The 12,279-nt window shown below is 53.5% G+C and overlaps 1 protein-coding gene across 6 annotated transcripts in view; it reads right to left on the bottom strand.

The window, feature by feature from the left end:
• Kazn (kazrin, periplakin interacting protein) overlaps positions 1-12,279 on the bottom strand; it is a 981,286-nt gene that overhangs the window by 36,681 nt on the left and 932,326 nt on the right. For 5 of the 6 annotated variants that reach the window (XM_040757474.1, XM_005081094.4, XM_040757475.1 and 2 more), the window contains 5 exons: positions 11,201-11,371; positions 7,672-7,861; positions 4,883-5,013; positions 1,820-1,870; positions 338-461 (listed from right to left, as the gene is read on the bottom strand). In XM_040757474.1, the coding sequence (XP_040613408.1) occupies positions 338-461; positions 1,820-1,870; positions 4,883-5,013; positions 7,672-7,861; positions 11,201-11,371 (667 nt within the window). Of the gene's footprint in view, positions 1-337; positions 462-1,819; positions 1,871-4,882; positions 5,014-7,671; positions 7,862-11,200; positions 11,372-12,279 lie in introns of those variants that run through there. The other variant, XM_040757478.1, reaches the window with a different exon arrangement.

Here is a 12,279-nt window from a genome sequence, read left to right as displayed (position 1 = left end):
CAAGAAAAACAAACGCAACTGTATCGCTTGGAGACAACAGAGTTGACAGGAGTCACACACGGTTTGTGGTATGTACATCGATTACAGAGGTGGCGACGCGGAGGGGGGTGGGGCACATTCGTGTTTCCGCCTGTTCTAGGCACTCGGCTACACACACCCACGTGGGTGAGCGCACCCGTGCACACACACCCCACGCAGGCCCCCGCGCCCCCACGCACACACACTCGCACGCTCCACGGCTCATCCACACACAGACACGTGCCCACGGACAATGGGCGAAGGGCGGTGGGTTATCACCAGTCCGCGTCTTCCTCTATGTAATAATCAGGGGCGGTACCATCAAAGAGGCCCGGGTCGAGGGACTTCCGCTGCTTCCCTCTGGCGAAGACTCGAGAGATGGAGCCGAATCCCATCTTCTCTTTCTTCTTTTTCCGTTTTTGGTCTTCAAGATCCTCTAGTGACTGAGGCAGAGGTGAGAAGAACAAAGGTAATCTTAGCCTGGTGGGAAGGATAGCGGTGGATGGGAGGGCAGGGAGGAGGCTTTCCTAGGTCATGGTCCAGGTCACAGTGAGGGATGGAAGCTGGGCTCTGGGGCAGAAATCCCAAGGGTCTATCCCTTATCCTCCGAGCAAACCCAGGCATTTCTGATGTAAGGCAAAGACACTTAGGACTGGCCCTACCTTGACTGACATGTGGTGGCCAGGAACTGCTCCAGCTGCTTGGACTATTACTATCCCTTGAGTTCACCTCAAAGACTTAAGGGCCTGCAGGGACACACCCATGAACTGACTACCGCCTGTGGTCACTCTGATGCAGGGTGGACAGGATGCGTGCAGAGTTGACGCAGTGATACATGCGGAACAGGGCCAGCCTAGGAACTCTGACAACGACCTTGTAACTGGGGGCTTGGGGGTAGCGCCTGCAGAGAGCTTCACAAATGGCCAAATGCCTTATGCAATGACATGTGGTGGTATTGTTATTATTATTGGTATTATCTACAGAAAGGGTAGGGCATAAACTAGACTCAAGGCTCAAGGAACACTTTAGAATATCTTGGAATGCAGCCCCTGTTCCCAATCTGAGCTGGAAGTCCTACTGGGTAGGGTCTAGGAATTTGCATCCAAGATGTATGTAGTCTTCTCTAGGGGAATCCTAAGCAGATGGATGGCTCAGAGCCAGAAAACGGGTAACACCGTGACATGAGAGATGCTGCCCTCAGGTTCTTCCCTTTCTCACGCTGACAACAAAAGGGGTAGACCTGGCAGCAGCCAGGGGCCCCAAGTGTCCACTGCCTGTGGTTCAGGTGCCAGCACACGTGTGACTCAAAGAGGGGTTCGATCCCTCTCCATCCTGGGAATTCAAAACTGGCGTCAGGGTGACTGGAGGCTCACAGCAACGAGGCTGGAAGCGTGCTGGGGAATATTCCTTTACAGTGTGAAGACTCATCACTGGGTCACTGGTTTAATGCAGAGCTGAATGGCCAGCTAGGCAGGAGAAGCTAGGCGGAGGACTTCTGGGGACAGAGAGGACTCAGAGGAAGAAAGGCGGAGTCGCCAGTCACATTCGGAGGAAGCAGGACGGGCAGTACATAGCAAACATAACCGAGCCGAGTAAAAGAGAGTCGATGGTAAAATATGGGTTAATTTAAGTTTTAAGAACTAGTTAGGACCAAGCCGAAGCTAAGGCAGAGCTTTCATAATTCATGATAAGTCTCTGCGTCTTTATTTGTGAGCTGGAGGCCCAAAGGAAAACCCATCTACAGAAGAGGGTCGGGCTGGGGTGGAGGAAGGATGCGGGGAGCCAGGGAAGCCCCACTCACCTGTACAATAGGACTGTGCAGGCTCTTCTGAACCGGGCCGGGACTGTCGCCCTGTAGTCAGAAGAGAAGATGATGAAGCAGCAGACACAGGACACATGAGAGCTCGGGGCCCATTAGCATGGGGGGGAGGGGTCTTCCTGGAAGGGAGCCACCAGCTGTTCCAGGGCTGCCCTGCCTCCACAGTGCGGACCCTTACTCTGTGGCACTTCCACACAGACAACTGGTGGGGCCCAGGGCTCATCAGACATCTAGTCAGGGAACCCGAGGAGCTCTCTCTCCTGCCTGCTCCAGCCTTTCAACACTTAATCCTTTGAGGTTTAAGTTCCTGCCTTAATTGATCCAGGTGTTCAGATGGGAGGCTGCTGCTAGGTGTTTTCTGTTTTTTTTTTTTAAATAAAGACATCAACTTTAATGAAAAAACAAAAAGCATCCTAACGGGGAGGGAGTTGAGATCAGTGGTAGACGCTCGCCTAGCAAGCCCTGGGTTCTACTCACTGAAAAGGAAAAGAAAAAAAAAGCACAACAACAAATTAAACAATTGACTCAGGAGACCACACGGCCACTAAAATACCCTGAAACCAACACAGCAACTCTTTTATTTTGTGTAGGGGCTGCCAGGAACTGTTAGTAGGGTTTAGGCATAAACAGGGGCCCACCATCAATCTTACAGAGCTAATAACAAGTAGAGTTGGGACTCAGATTTGGGGTGTCTGATTTCTCCTGGCTCTGTGCTTTTTCTAGTAGGGATTCCACAGCAAGTACACATTGGGTCCTGACTGCCTGTAACCTGCTCACACAGGTCAGGACTCTTTAAATTCTTTCTTAGGAACATGAGACAGCCTGTGGGTAGGTAGGACATCCGAGAACCACATCTGCTCTCCCTGGGAGCATAAAGTCCATTGAGATTACAAAAGGCATTACTAGGGAGACTCCTAGTGGTTGTTTCTGGAATTGCAGGTATGGAATTGCACATGAAGAAATAGACACAGACCAATGTCTCTTAGCATCCAATTTCCCTGTATCAAATCCTCATTTCTGCTCTAATTACTGGTCAGAGTGTGAGCTGTTCTTTAGTTCAGTCTATGTTGATCTTGTTGGTACCAGGTCACATTCTTGAGGACAGAGAGCTACCCGGAGCCATTTTCTGGTGTTTTAGTTTATCCATGTGCACAATGGTTGAGATGGGGAATAAAGGCAGTTTGGAAAGAAATGCCTTGGTCAGACTCAAGGTTTGCAACAAAACCACCCATTCTGCTCCTCTGTGAAGCAATGTCGTGTGTGTGTGTGTGTGTGTGTGTGTGTGTGAGTGTGTGAGTGTGTGTGTGTGTGTCGTGTGTGTGTGTGTGTGTCGTGTGTGTGTGTGTGTGTGTGTGTGTGTGTGTGTGTGTGTGTGTAGGCCAGAGACCAACTTTAGTGTCATTCCTTAGGGACCATGTCATTCCACTGTTTTCTGAGACGGTGTCTTTCACTGGCCTGAACTCACTGATTAAACAAGGCCGGCTGGCCAGAGAGGCCCAGGGATCCTCCTGTCTCTACCTCCTCAGTGTTGGGATTACAAGTGCACACCACTGTGCCTGGCCTCTTTATGTGGATTCTGGGGACTCAACTCAGCTGTGTTTGCACTGCAAACACTTCAATAACCGAGCCATCTCCCCAGGCCTTGCAATCACAGCTACTTTTATAGTAAGCGCTTTTCATGCTTACTGAGGATGGAGACACTCATACCAAGGAAAGTCGCTGCTTTTCGAAACCTTATGTATGTGCGTATTAGAGGTTCTCACACAGTCAGTAAGCTCTGTTGGTTAATAAATGCCTCCCAAGGCTGGGGAGATGGCTCAATGGCTAAGAGCAAGTGGTACTCTTGCAGAGGTCCTGGGTTCAGTTCCTGACACCCACATGGTGGCTCATAACCACCTGTAGCTCCAGTTCCAGGGGAATCTGATGCCCTCTGCTGGCTTCCATGGGCACTGCACACACATGGTGCACTGACATACACATGCAGGCAGAACACTCATGCGTATTAAAATAAAAATAAATAATAAGGAAAAAGGAAGAAAGGGAGAAAGAAAGAAAGAAAGAAAGAAAGAAAGAAAGAGGAAAGAGAGAGAGAGCCTTCTCAAGCATCTGGGGATACTTCAGTGTGACGTCTCTGTCCTTAGGACACGGCAGGGAAGCCCTCTGGGTTATCAATTATGTTGATAGGACAAATACTCGGAGTGGTCCCAACCTCTGACCTTCCATTCCTCTTGGAGGCTGACATGGTTTTCAGCCGCCCACTGATGCTGGGTTCACCAGCTTGGGAGCCTGCAGTGGCGTGGCTATGGTTTCAGAGCGTCTTCCAAAGGTTTGCTGTATAGGAAGCCCGGTCCCCAGGGTGATGATGTGGGAAGTAATGGGACCTTTACGAGTAGAGCCTAACAGGAATCATTTCTTTCACCCAGCCTCAGTCACTTTGCTACGGTAAGTGAAGAGTGAACTAAGTCACAGCCCCCTGGAGGGCTTGGGCTCACTCTCTTAACTGCTGGTGTCAGTACATAATTTAAAAAAAGAAAGAAAGAAAGAATGAAATAAATAAATAAAGAAAGAAAGAAAGAAAGAAAGAAAGAAAGAAAGAAAGGAAGGAAGAAAGAAAGACAGACAGACAGATTTACAGGCCCTCTCGGCAGAGGCCACACATGTCCCAACCACCGGAAACTCAAAACTAAAACACAGCAATCTGTATCATTCCAGGATGAAAGATGAGAGCGGGTGCCACAGGGGACAGGTGGTCCTGTAGTCAGACCCAAGGTCCCAGGCAGGGCCCAAGATGGGGTGCCCCGGGCGGGGTTCCGGCTGCGCAGACCCTCCTCCTCGCCCTCCCGGACACAGGAGGAAACAGGCCTCATCTCTCTCCCCACATCCACTGCTTCTCGGAAAAGGAAAGAACAGAACGGGAAATGCCTTCGCCACAGCGCTCCCTGGGTGGACGAGAGGAAAGAGTGGGCACATCTTTGCCCCACCCCCCCGGCCCCGCCGTTGCTGGGCAGGGCCCAAGTGCCCAGGCCCTGCTGCTGCTGGCCTTACGTTGCAGAGGGAGTGTGTCCGGTGTCTTGGGGAGTTGATGTCACTCGGTGTCGATGACCGGTCACCTTCAGCAGCAGATGCATCGGAGATGACGGAAGGCTGCCTTGAGTGGCAGGGGCTCACCCTGACCGCTGGAAAACAGGGACAGCTGGTGAGTGAGTGTGACACAGGAGAGACCACCCGGTACACCCATTATACGGATGGTAATGCTGAGTCAGAGCCAAGTGTGGTGGCCAGCTCCTCCCCTCCGCACAACAGCCGGCTTGTTCTCGGGGGTGGCTGCTGAGAAGAGCTCTCCCCCTTCCTTTTGATACAGCTCAGCCCTCCTCACCTGGGGGAGGGAGGGTCTATGAAGCCTCACCTGAATGGTTCCAGATGAGAGGCTATGTAATCCTAACCACAGCTCAACAGCAGAGTCCCAGACGAGAACTCCCCCAAGCCACTGCCAGATCCTTTCTTTCCCCAGTGTCCCTGAAGCACAGCCAAGTCCATCTACTCTCCTAGTCCATGGCAGCTGCCATCTGACCCCTCCAAGACCAGGGTGGCCTCCCTGCCTCCACACCCTCTCTGAGCCAATTCGATTATCTGCACCATGGAGGTGCCTCCGCTGTTTTTTTTGTTGTTGTTGTTGTTTGTTTGTTTGTTTTGTTTTGTTTTTTTTTGTGCCAACTTGACACAAGCTAGAGTCATCTGGGAAGAGGGACCCTCAATTGAGAAACCGCTTTCTTCGGACTGGCCTGTGGGCACATGGGGTGTGTGTGGGTATTTTCTTGATTGATGGTTGATGTGGAAGGGCCCGGCTCACTGTGGACGGTGCCAGCCCTGGGCTGGGCGGTATAAGAAAGCAAGCTAAGCGAGCCACTAGGGGCAGGCAGGCCAGGAAGCTCCCCTCCATGGTCTCTGCTTCAGCTCCTGACTCCAGGTTCTTTTTTTTAATTTATTAATTTTTTATGTTATATGCATTGGTGCTTTGCCATGGGTTGAGAGCTGCCACGTGGGTGCTGGGAACTGAACCCGGGTCCGCTGGAAGCGCAGTCAGTGCTCTCAACCACTGAGCCAATCTCTCCAGTCCCTGGTTCTTTTCTTGAGTTCCTGCCCTGACCGCCCTTCATGAAGCTGTCAGACTATGGAATAACCCTTTCCTCTCCAAGTTGCTTCTGTGGTGGAGCTTACCACAGCAACACAAAGCAGACTAAAGCGAAGCCGGGGACAGGCCCCTCTGCAGAGCGCCGGGGTGAAACACACGGCTATTTGGCCCTGCAGTAGGAAGGGGGAAGGAACCATGGTGCCAAATCCTTCCCAGCGACAGTCTGGTGTGGATGTGGGTCACCCCGAGCAGGTAAACACCAAGTCCCAGGAGCACGGGGGGAGGGGGGGCGGGGGGGGGGCTCAGCCAGGGAGAGGGCCTGGAAGCTCTGAGAAGGTGTGTTTAACAAAAAGCTCCCAGGTGGCTACAGGAGGGGCAAAGACAGCAAAGGAGGAAGGGTCTACAGACCCCGTGGCCTGGTTAACCTCAACTCAGCCTCAGCCCCACCAAGGTAAGGTCCTGCAGCCTCAGATGTGGTGATCCAAAGCACCTACCATTCCATTAACTCCTAAACTGTCGTTGCAAACTCCGCCCACCCACCTTCTACAGTACCTCTGCCTCCTGCCACCAAGGTGGACCAGAGGCTGGGCGGCCGCCTTCCCACCTGGGTCTTAGCACTAACTAGGTAGCTATCCCTGAGGCTCAGCATCCCTGGGGCGGGGCTGGACTTATGTTTGATAAGGTCTTCAGTTGTGACCTTGCTTCAAGGCCTGCTGTATCCTCTTCCTTCCCCCCTCCCCCCCTGTGGGGGAGAGATACTGGCCAAAGAGCAGCTGCTGTCGCCATTCAGTGGAGACAGGCTGAGTCTGCTTACAGAAGGGGGTCTGAAGCCCTGTGTATCCCCTGTCAGTGATGACAGGAAGGGGCAGCTAATGTTTACCAAGGCCCTGACGTGGGAATTCTGTACACTTTACCTTGCTGGCGATCCTGGGAGGGAGGGCTCAGCAAACAGACACATTATCACATACTGCGCATCAAGAATCCAGCATCCCTCCTACCACAGGAACGGATGACCCTTGTATCGGGTCAGAGGCCACACACCCTTTGTAAGTAACAGGGCCAGGATATGATCTCAGCAGTGTGAATCTGTGCCTGTGCCCCTCCCTCTACGGTTCAACTGCCTTACCCTACATGCGCCAGCTACAGGCGACCCAGGACCTGTGGTAGCCAGCTGTGGGCACCTGGAGGGCCAGTTTTATGACAGCCCCTAGAGGAACCCTTAACAGAGCCGGGTGGGAAGGAGTCTGGACTGGAGTGAGCACCACAGGCAGTGGGAATGGATGCCAGGCACTCTGCTAAGCACCCGGAGCAAACACATGCGACGTTTATACGTTTTCTCTGTAACCTACGGACTAGCTACAACTGTTACTCAAGGAGCTCAGTACCCTCCCCTGCTGAAGGATGCCTGGGTGGCTCAGGCTGACTTCACAGCACTGGCTCTCCCAGACCCTGTGATTCCTTCAGGGGTGGCCATGTAACCCAAGGTGGCCAAGCAGGGTGATCAGTTTTACTTCTCCTTAGGCGCGGCTGCACCTCTGGACCCAGCTATGCCTGAAGCCCATGTCTTATAGGTTCAGGTATGAGCGTGAGTCATAGTCTGTCCTGTGATGCCCCAGGCTGATGCAGTGTGAACAGAAAAGCCACCTTTCCCACTGGGCCCAGGGGCCTCCCTTATTGCTGGACCAGGCCGGGCAGGACTCACCTTGTCGGTCTGCAGGGTGGGGAGGGTGGGAATGGTAGAGCGTCTGCTGGCTCTGACGGATGGCAGCAGTCAGTGGGAGGTCAGCCTGAACCACCCATTCCTGGTTGCCATTGAGCACCGTCTCGCCAGGCATGGCGAGTGAATGCCGCTTGGGAACGTCCTTGGTCAGTGTGGCTAAGGACTGTTTGGCCTGGGGAAAGAGTGGGAGACAGGAAGAAGCAATGTAACCGGAGGGGACCTCTCACGCGGTTGCTGGGCACCGGAATTCTACTTCCACACCAGCGAGGCCGCCAGCCATGTGTCTGTAATACAGGGGTCACCCACGCCCACCAGGGTCTCACCTTCGGCTGTCAGTAAGAGCAAAGCGAGCGAGACTCCTGCATCAGGCAGAAGGAAGCAACCACACGCTCATCACTTCTGGGTTCTCCCAGGACAAGCAAGGATTCTTTGTGGGTACACGTATGTGCATGTGTGTGCCCCCGTGGACGCATGCACACGTGTGTGTGGCGGTTGCAGGTCAGTGTTAGGTGCTATTCCGCAGGAGCCACGCACCTTGCTTTCTGAAACACGGCCTGTCTGTCTCTCAGTGGAGCTGGCTGATTAGATTAATGGTTGGCTAGCAAGGGATCCCGTCTTCAGCTTTGAACACATGTTCTAAGAAACTGAACTGAGTCCTCACGCTGGAGGAGCAAGCATCTGATCAACAGAGGCACCCCCACCACGGCCGGGACTCTGATGGGCCTAAGAACATGGTGTAGGGGACGTTCTTGGGTACACCTTGTAAAACACGCATCTGAGATCGAGTCTGGGAGGAAGCGAAGGTTATGGGACAAGGGCTCCAAGGGACAAGGCTTGTATTAGGGGAACTGGTACAATCATGACACTACATTGGGGTTGCAGGTAGCGAGATGGCCTCTGTGGAGGCCACAGGTCTTCTCTCTGTCCTGCCTCGGAGACCTCTTGGCTACGAGTGATCTCCCCACTCCAGGAGATGCTACCAGGCAGGACTTTAAGTTTGCTGGGGGAGAAAAGGAGTATGGAATCATGCGTACTCTCTCTGTTAATCGTTTTCTATGGCTTGGGCAGCTCTCCAGGCCCCTGCTGGCCAGAAGAAGCCAAATGAGGAGCGGAAGGAGACAGGGAAAGGCCCACCATGCTTTCCCCTTTCTCCCAGGCACAGACACAACGCAGAGGACCACCCGAACCAGACCACAGAACCAGCAGCCTTTAGGGGCGACACAGGAAGAGGCCCGGGCACGAGGCCCTTCCATTCCCACTCGCCCTCTCTCTCTGCCCCGGGTGATGAAGGACCTCACCTCTGGCTGGGTCAGGAGTGGGCCCCCTATGTGGAATGAAGTATCACTACTTGACTAGTGAGAGATCCCTTACGGTTTCCGTATCTGGACCCCTTAGGAGCTAAACACAAGAGCTTCTGATGCTGCCCACACAGGACTAGAAATTTCTGAGGAAGATTTCTAGAAAAAAGGAAGAGAAAAAGGAAGGAAGGAAGGAGGGAAGGAAGGAAGAAAGGAAGGAGGGAAGGAATGAAGGAAGAAAGGAAGGAAGGAGGGAGGGAGAGAGAGAAGGAGGGAGGGAAGAAAGGAAGGAAGAAAGGAAGGAAGGGAGAAAGGAAGAAAGGAAGGAGGGGAGGGAAGAAGGAAGGAAGGGAGGAGGGGAGGAAGGATGGGAGGAAGGAAGGGAGGAAGGAAGGAAGGGAGGAGAGAAGGAGGGAAGGAAGGGTCTCCTGGGTAGCGGTGAGTTTCAGAGGAGGTAGGCATGTGTTCACTCCAGCTGCGTGGACCATCTCCACAGCAATCGACGCAGCGTGTCTGACTGATCACTTCCACTACACACAACTCAATGCTGGGAGCTCGCTCCTCTTGAGCTCTGACCTCCCCCACTTCTCCTCTCTGGGCCTTCGCCCTCTCAGAGCACCCTGAACCTGGAGCATTGAGCCCTGGGGGATCTCTAAGTTGGGATGACTACGCTCACATGACCCAAGTCCAGCCAGAGCTCGCTTGACCTCTGCTGCTTTGGAACTGTTGCGTGGCCCCGAGTACCCCTTGGTGCCCTACTGCGCCTGTGGGTCCTGACTTCCCTCTGGAATGCCCGTGCGCTTCTGCCAGGCAGAGCTGCCCTCTGCTGCCTATGATCTCTGTGACTCTGAGAGAGCTCCTCGTGCCGGCCTTGACCTCAGAGCAGAAAGGTGTGCTACAGCCTGACGTCTGTCAAGGGATGACGGGAACGTGCAGCCAGAGGGGCATCTGAAGGGGATGGGGCCATCATGGGTCTGTGTAAAGCTCTTCCCCATGCCTCTAGGAAGTGTTTCCTGAGATGCTGCTCCAAGCTTGCAGCAGCAGAGGGTCTGAAGGGAGGACAGGGAGCCAAAGCCAAGCAGGCTGTGTGTCAGTATGTTGGGAGAAGCCAGAGGGGCTATTCCCTAGTACAGGGAAAACCAGGAACCCATAAGATACTGAGGCCAGGGTTCAAAGCACCAAGATGTGCTTCATCTATATGTTCACGGGGAACTGGGTGATCTGGGCACACAGGATCACTCCCATCCATCCCCCTCAGGGCTTCAGGAACAGCAGTGGAGGCAGTCTTCCTGTCTGGATGGCTCTCACCACTAGGGGTCAGCATTGCACAAGGCAGCTATCCTGCACAGGGTGGCCTCTCTCTAGTTTTGCAACCCTGACATCACTGTACACAGATGCCATGGTAGCTGTTTCCTTGTGTTTCATTTGCGTCCTCCCCAAAGCCCTACAGGGCACACGCAAGGATCCCTATGTGGAACAGAGGCCAAAAGGGCCAAACATCCCAGCGGGGCTCTGTGACTGACTGCATGAGCTGGCTGGCACTGGCAACCCTGCAGGACAGTATCTCCCACTACTCAAGAGTCACTCAAGGGGATGGGGGGGTTCACTGGGCAAAGGTGCTTGCTGTCAGCCTGATGGCCTGAGTTCAATCCCAGGACCCCCATGGTAGAATTGAAACATGCCTTCTGGCTTCAATGGATTTCAGTGATCAACAACAACAAATCCATCTGTTTTTTTCACTTAATGACCTAAGAAAGACAATTTTGCTATAAATACATTTGGACCAAACGTCTTTAAATATTCTGCATAAGATAAATATGTAGTTGATATAGATATAGGTATATGTAACATACATACATACATATAAATGTATATATGTATAGATAGGTAGCTATTGCCATTTGTAATCCTAGACTCAGATGTTAATATTTTTGTGTATTTCTTCCCAGATATTTTTCCAAACAAATATGTCCTCCTATCTCCCCACTTCTTAGCAGCTGCTTGGGGAGTATGGTTAAGTAGGGCTTTGGAGGCCTCCTGGGGTCCCTGTGCTCCTGGGCTTGAGGAAGTCCCCAGCTCACGAGTGTCATGTAGCCTGTGGCTCTCCCTTAACCTCCTGACTGCCTTCTTCCCCAGGGGCTTCGGGTGGCCCCGGCTGCCAGCCTCGAAGCTGTAGTAACGGCCTGGGCTACTCCAGTGGCCAGTGAGCTCACCATGGCTAGCTCGGCCTCCAGTTCCTTCATGCGGTTGTCCTTGAGGTCCAGCTGGGAGCGCAGGGCCGCAGCGTGGTCCGTGGCCTCCTTGGCCTGCCGCCGAAGCTCCCACTTCTCTCGCTCCAGCAGGTCCTTCTCCTTGGCCAGTGCTTTGACAGCATCCTCGCTCTCCTGTGGTGGGGGTGACAGAGGGGGCGGGTTGCGGGTTGGCACAAGGGCGAGGGCTCATCGGGGTGTGCGGGGAAGTGGGGAGCCCCTGGCATGTGGCCGGAAGTCCTGGTAGGAGGCAGGAAGGTTGTGGGGCGAGCACCCTGGACTCCTCAGAGAGCACTTTCCCGACAGGTGAACCCCGGTAAGGCACACCTCTACAGGGAAAATGGGGGCAGAGTGAAACACGATTTTTTCATAGAGGGAACAACTTCATGTGGGGAAAACTAAGTGTAATCTGACGAAAGTTGGGGCGAAAGAGGTTTTTTGTTGCTGTTGCTGCTGTTGTTTTGTTTGAGGCGCTTTGGGTTGTGTTTTGAGTCAGGGTCTCTATGTAGCCCGGGCTCGCCTCCACCTCTCTGTGTGGTCGAGGACAATCTTGAACTTCTGATTCTCCTGCCTCAAGTTCCCAACTGCTGGCCCAGTTTCTGTGGTGCCAGGGATACCGAGGGCGTCACACACGCTAGGTAATCACGCTGCCAACCCCACATTCCCAGCTCCCGGGGCCGCTGTTCTTGCTTGTGAGCTATGTCAGAGCAAAATAGGTACAGGGAGGCACGTGAAGCGCGACTATCTGGGCTACCACAGGCTCCCTGCTGCCGCCCCACAAGGCCACAGCTGATGGGACACTCAGCAGCCCGTCTTTTCACATCCCACAAGGAGTGCAAGGATCCCTACTCGGAACAGCGGCGGAAGAGGTCAAACGCCCCAGCAGAGGTCTATGACTGCACTAGCTAGCGCCCTCCCACGGCCAGGAGCAGTGGAGAATGGCCACCATCCTGTCCGACACAGTAATTCTGTCCTTGAAGGTTAGCCAAGACGGCCGGAGCAGGAGGCCAAGGGGGACCACAGTACAGCACTGGCTAAAGTTC

This window comes from Mesocricetus auratus, unplaced genomic scaffold, assembly GCF_017639785.1.
Source record: "Mesocricetus auratus isolate SY011 unplaced genomic scaffold, BCM_Maur_2.0 Super-Scaffold_100014, whole genome shotgun sequence".
In the NCBI taxonomy this organism is placed as follows: domain Eukaryota; kingdom Metazoa; phylum Chordata; class Mammalia; order Rodentia; family Cricetidae; genus Mesocricetus; species Mesocricetus auratus.
The sequence above is the reverse complement of the archived record's forward strand: the minus strand, read 5'-3'. Positions and strand labels throughout refer to the sequence as shown.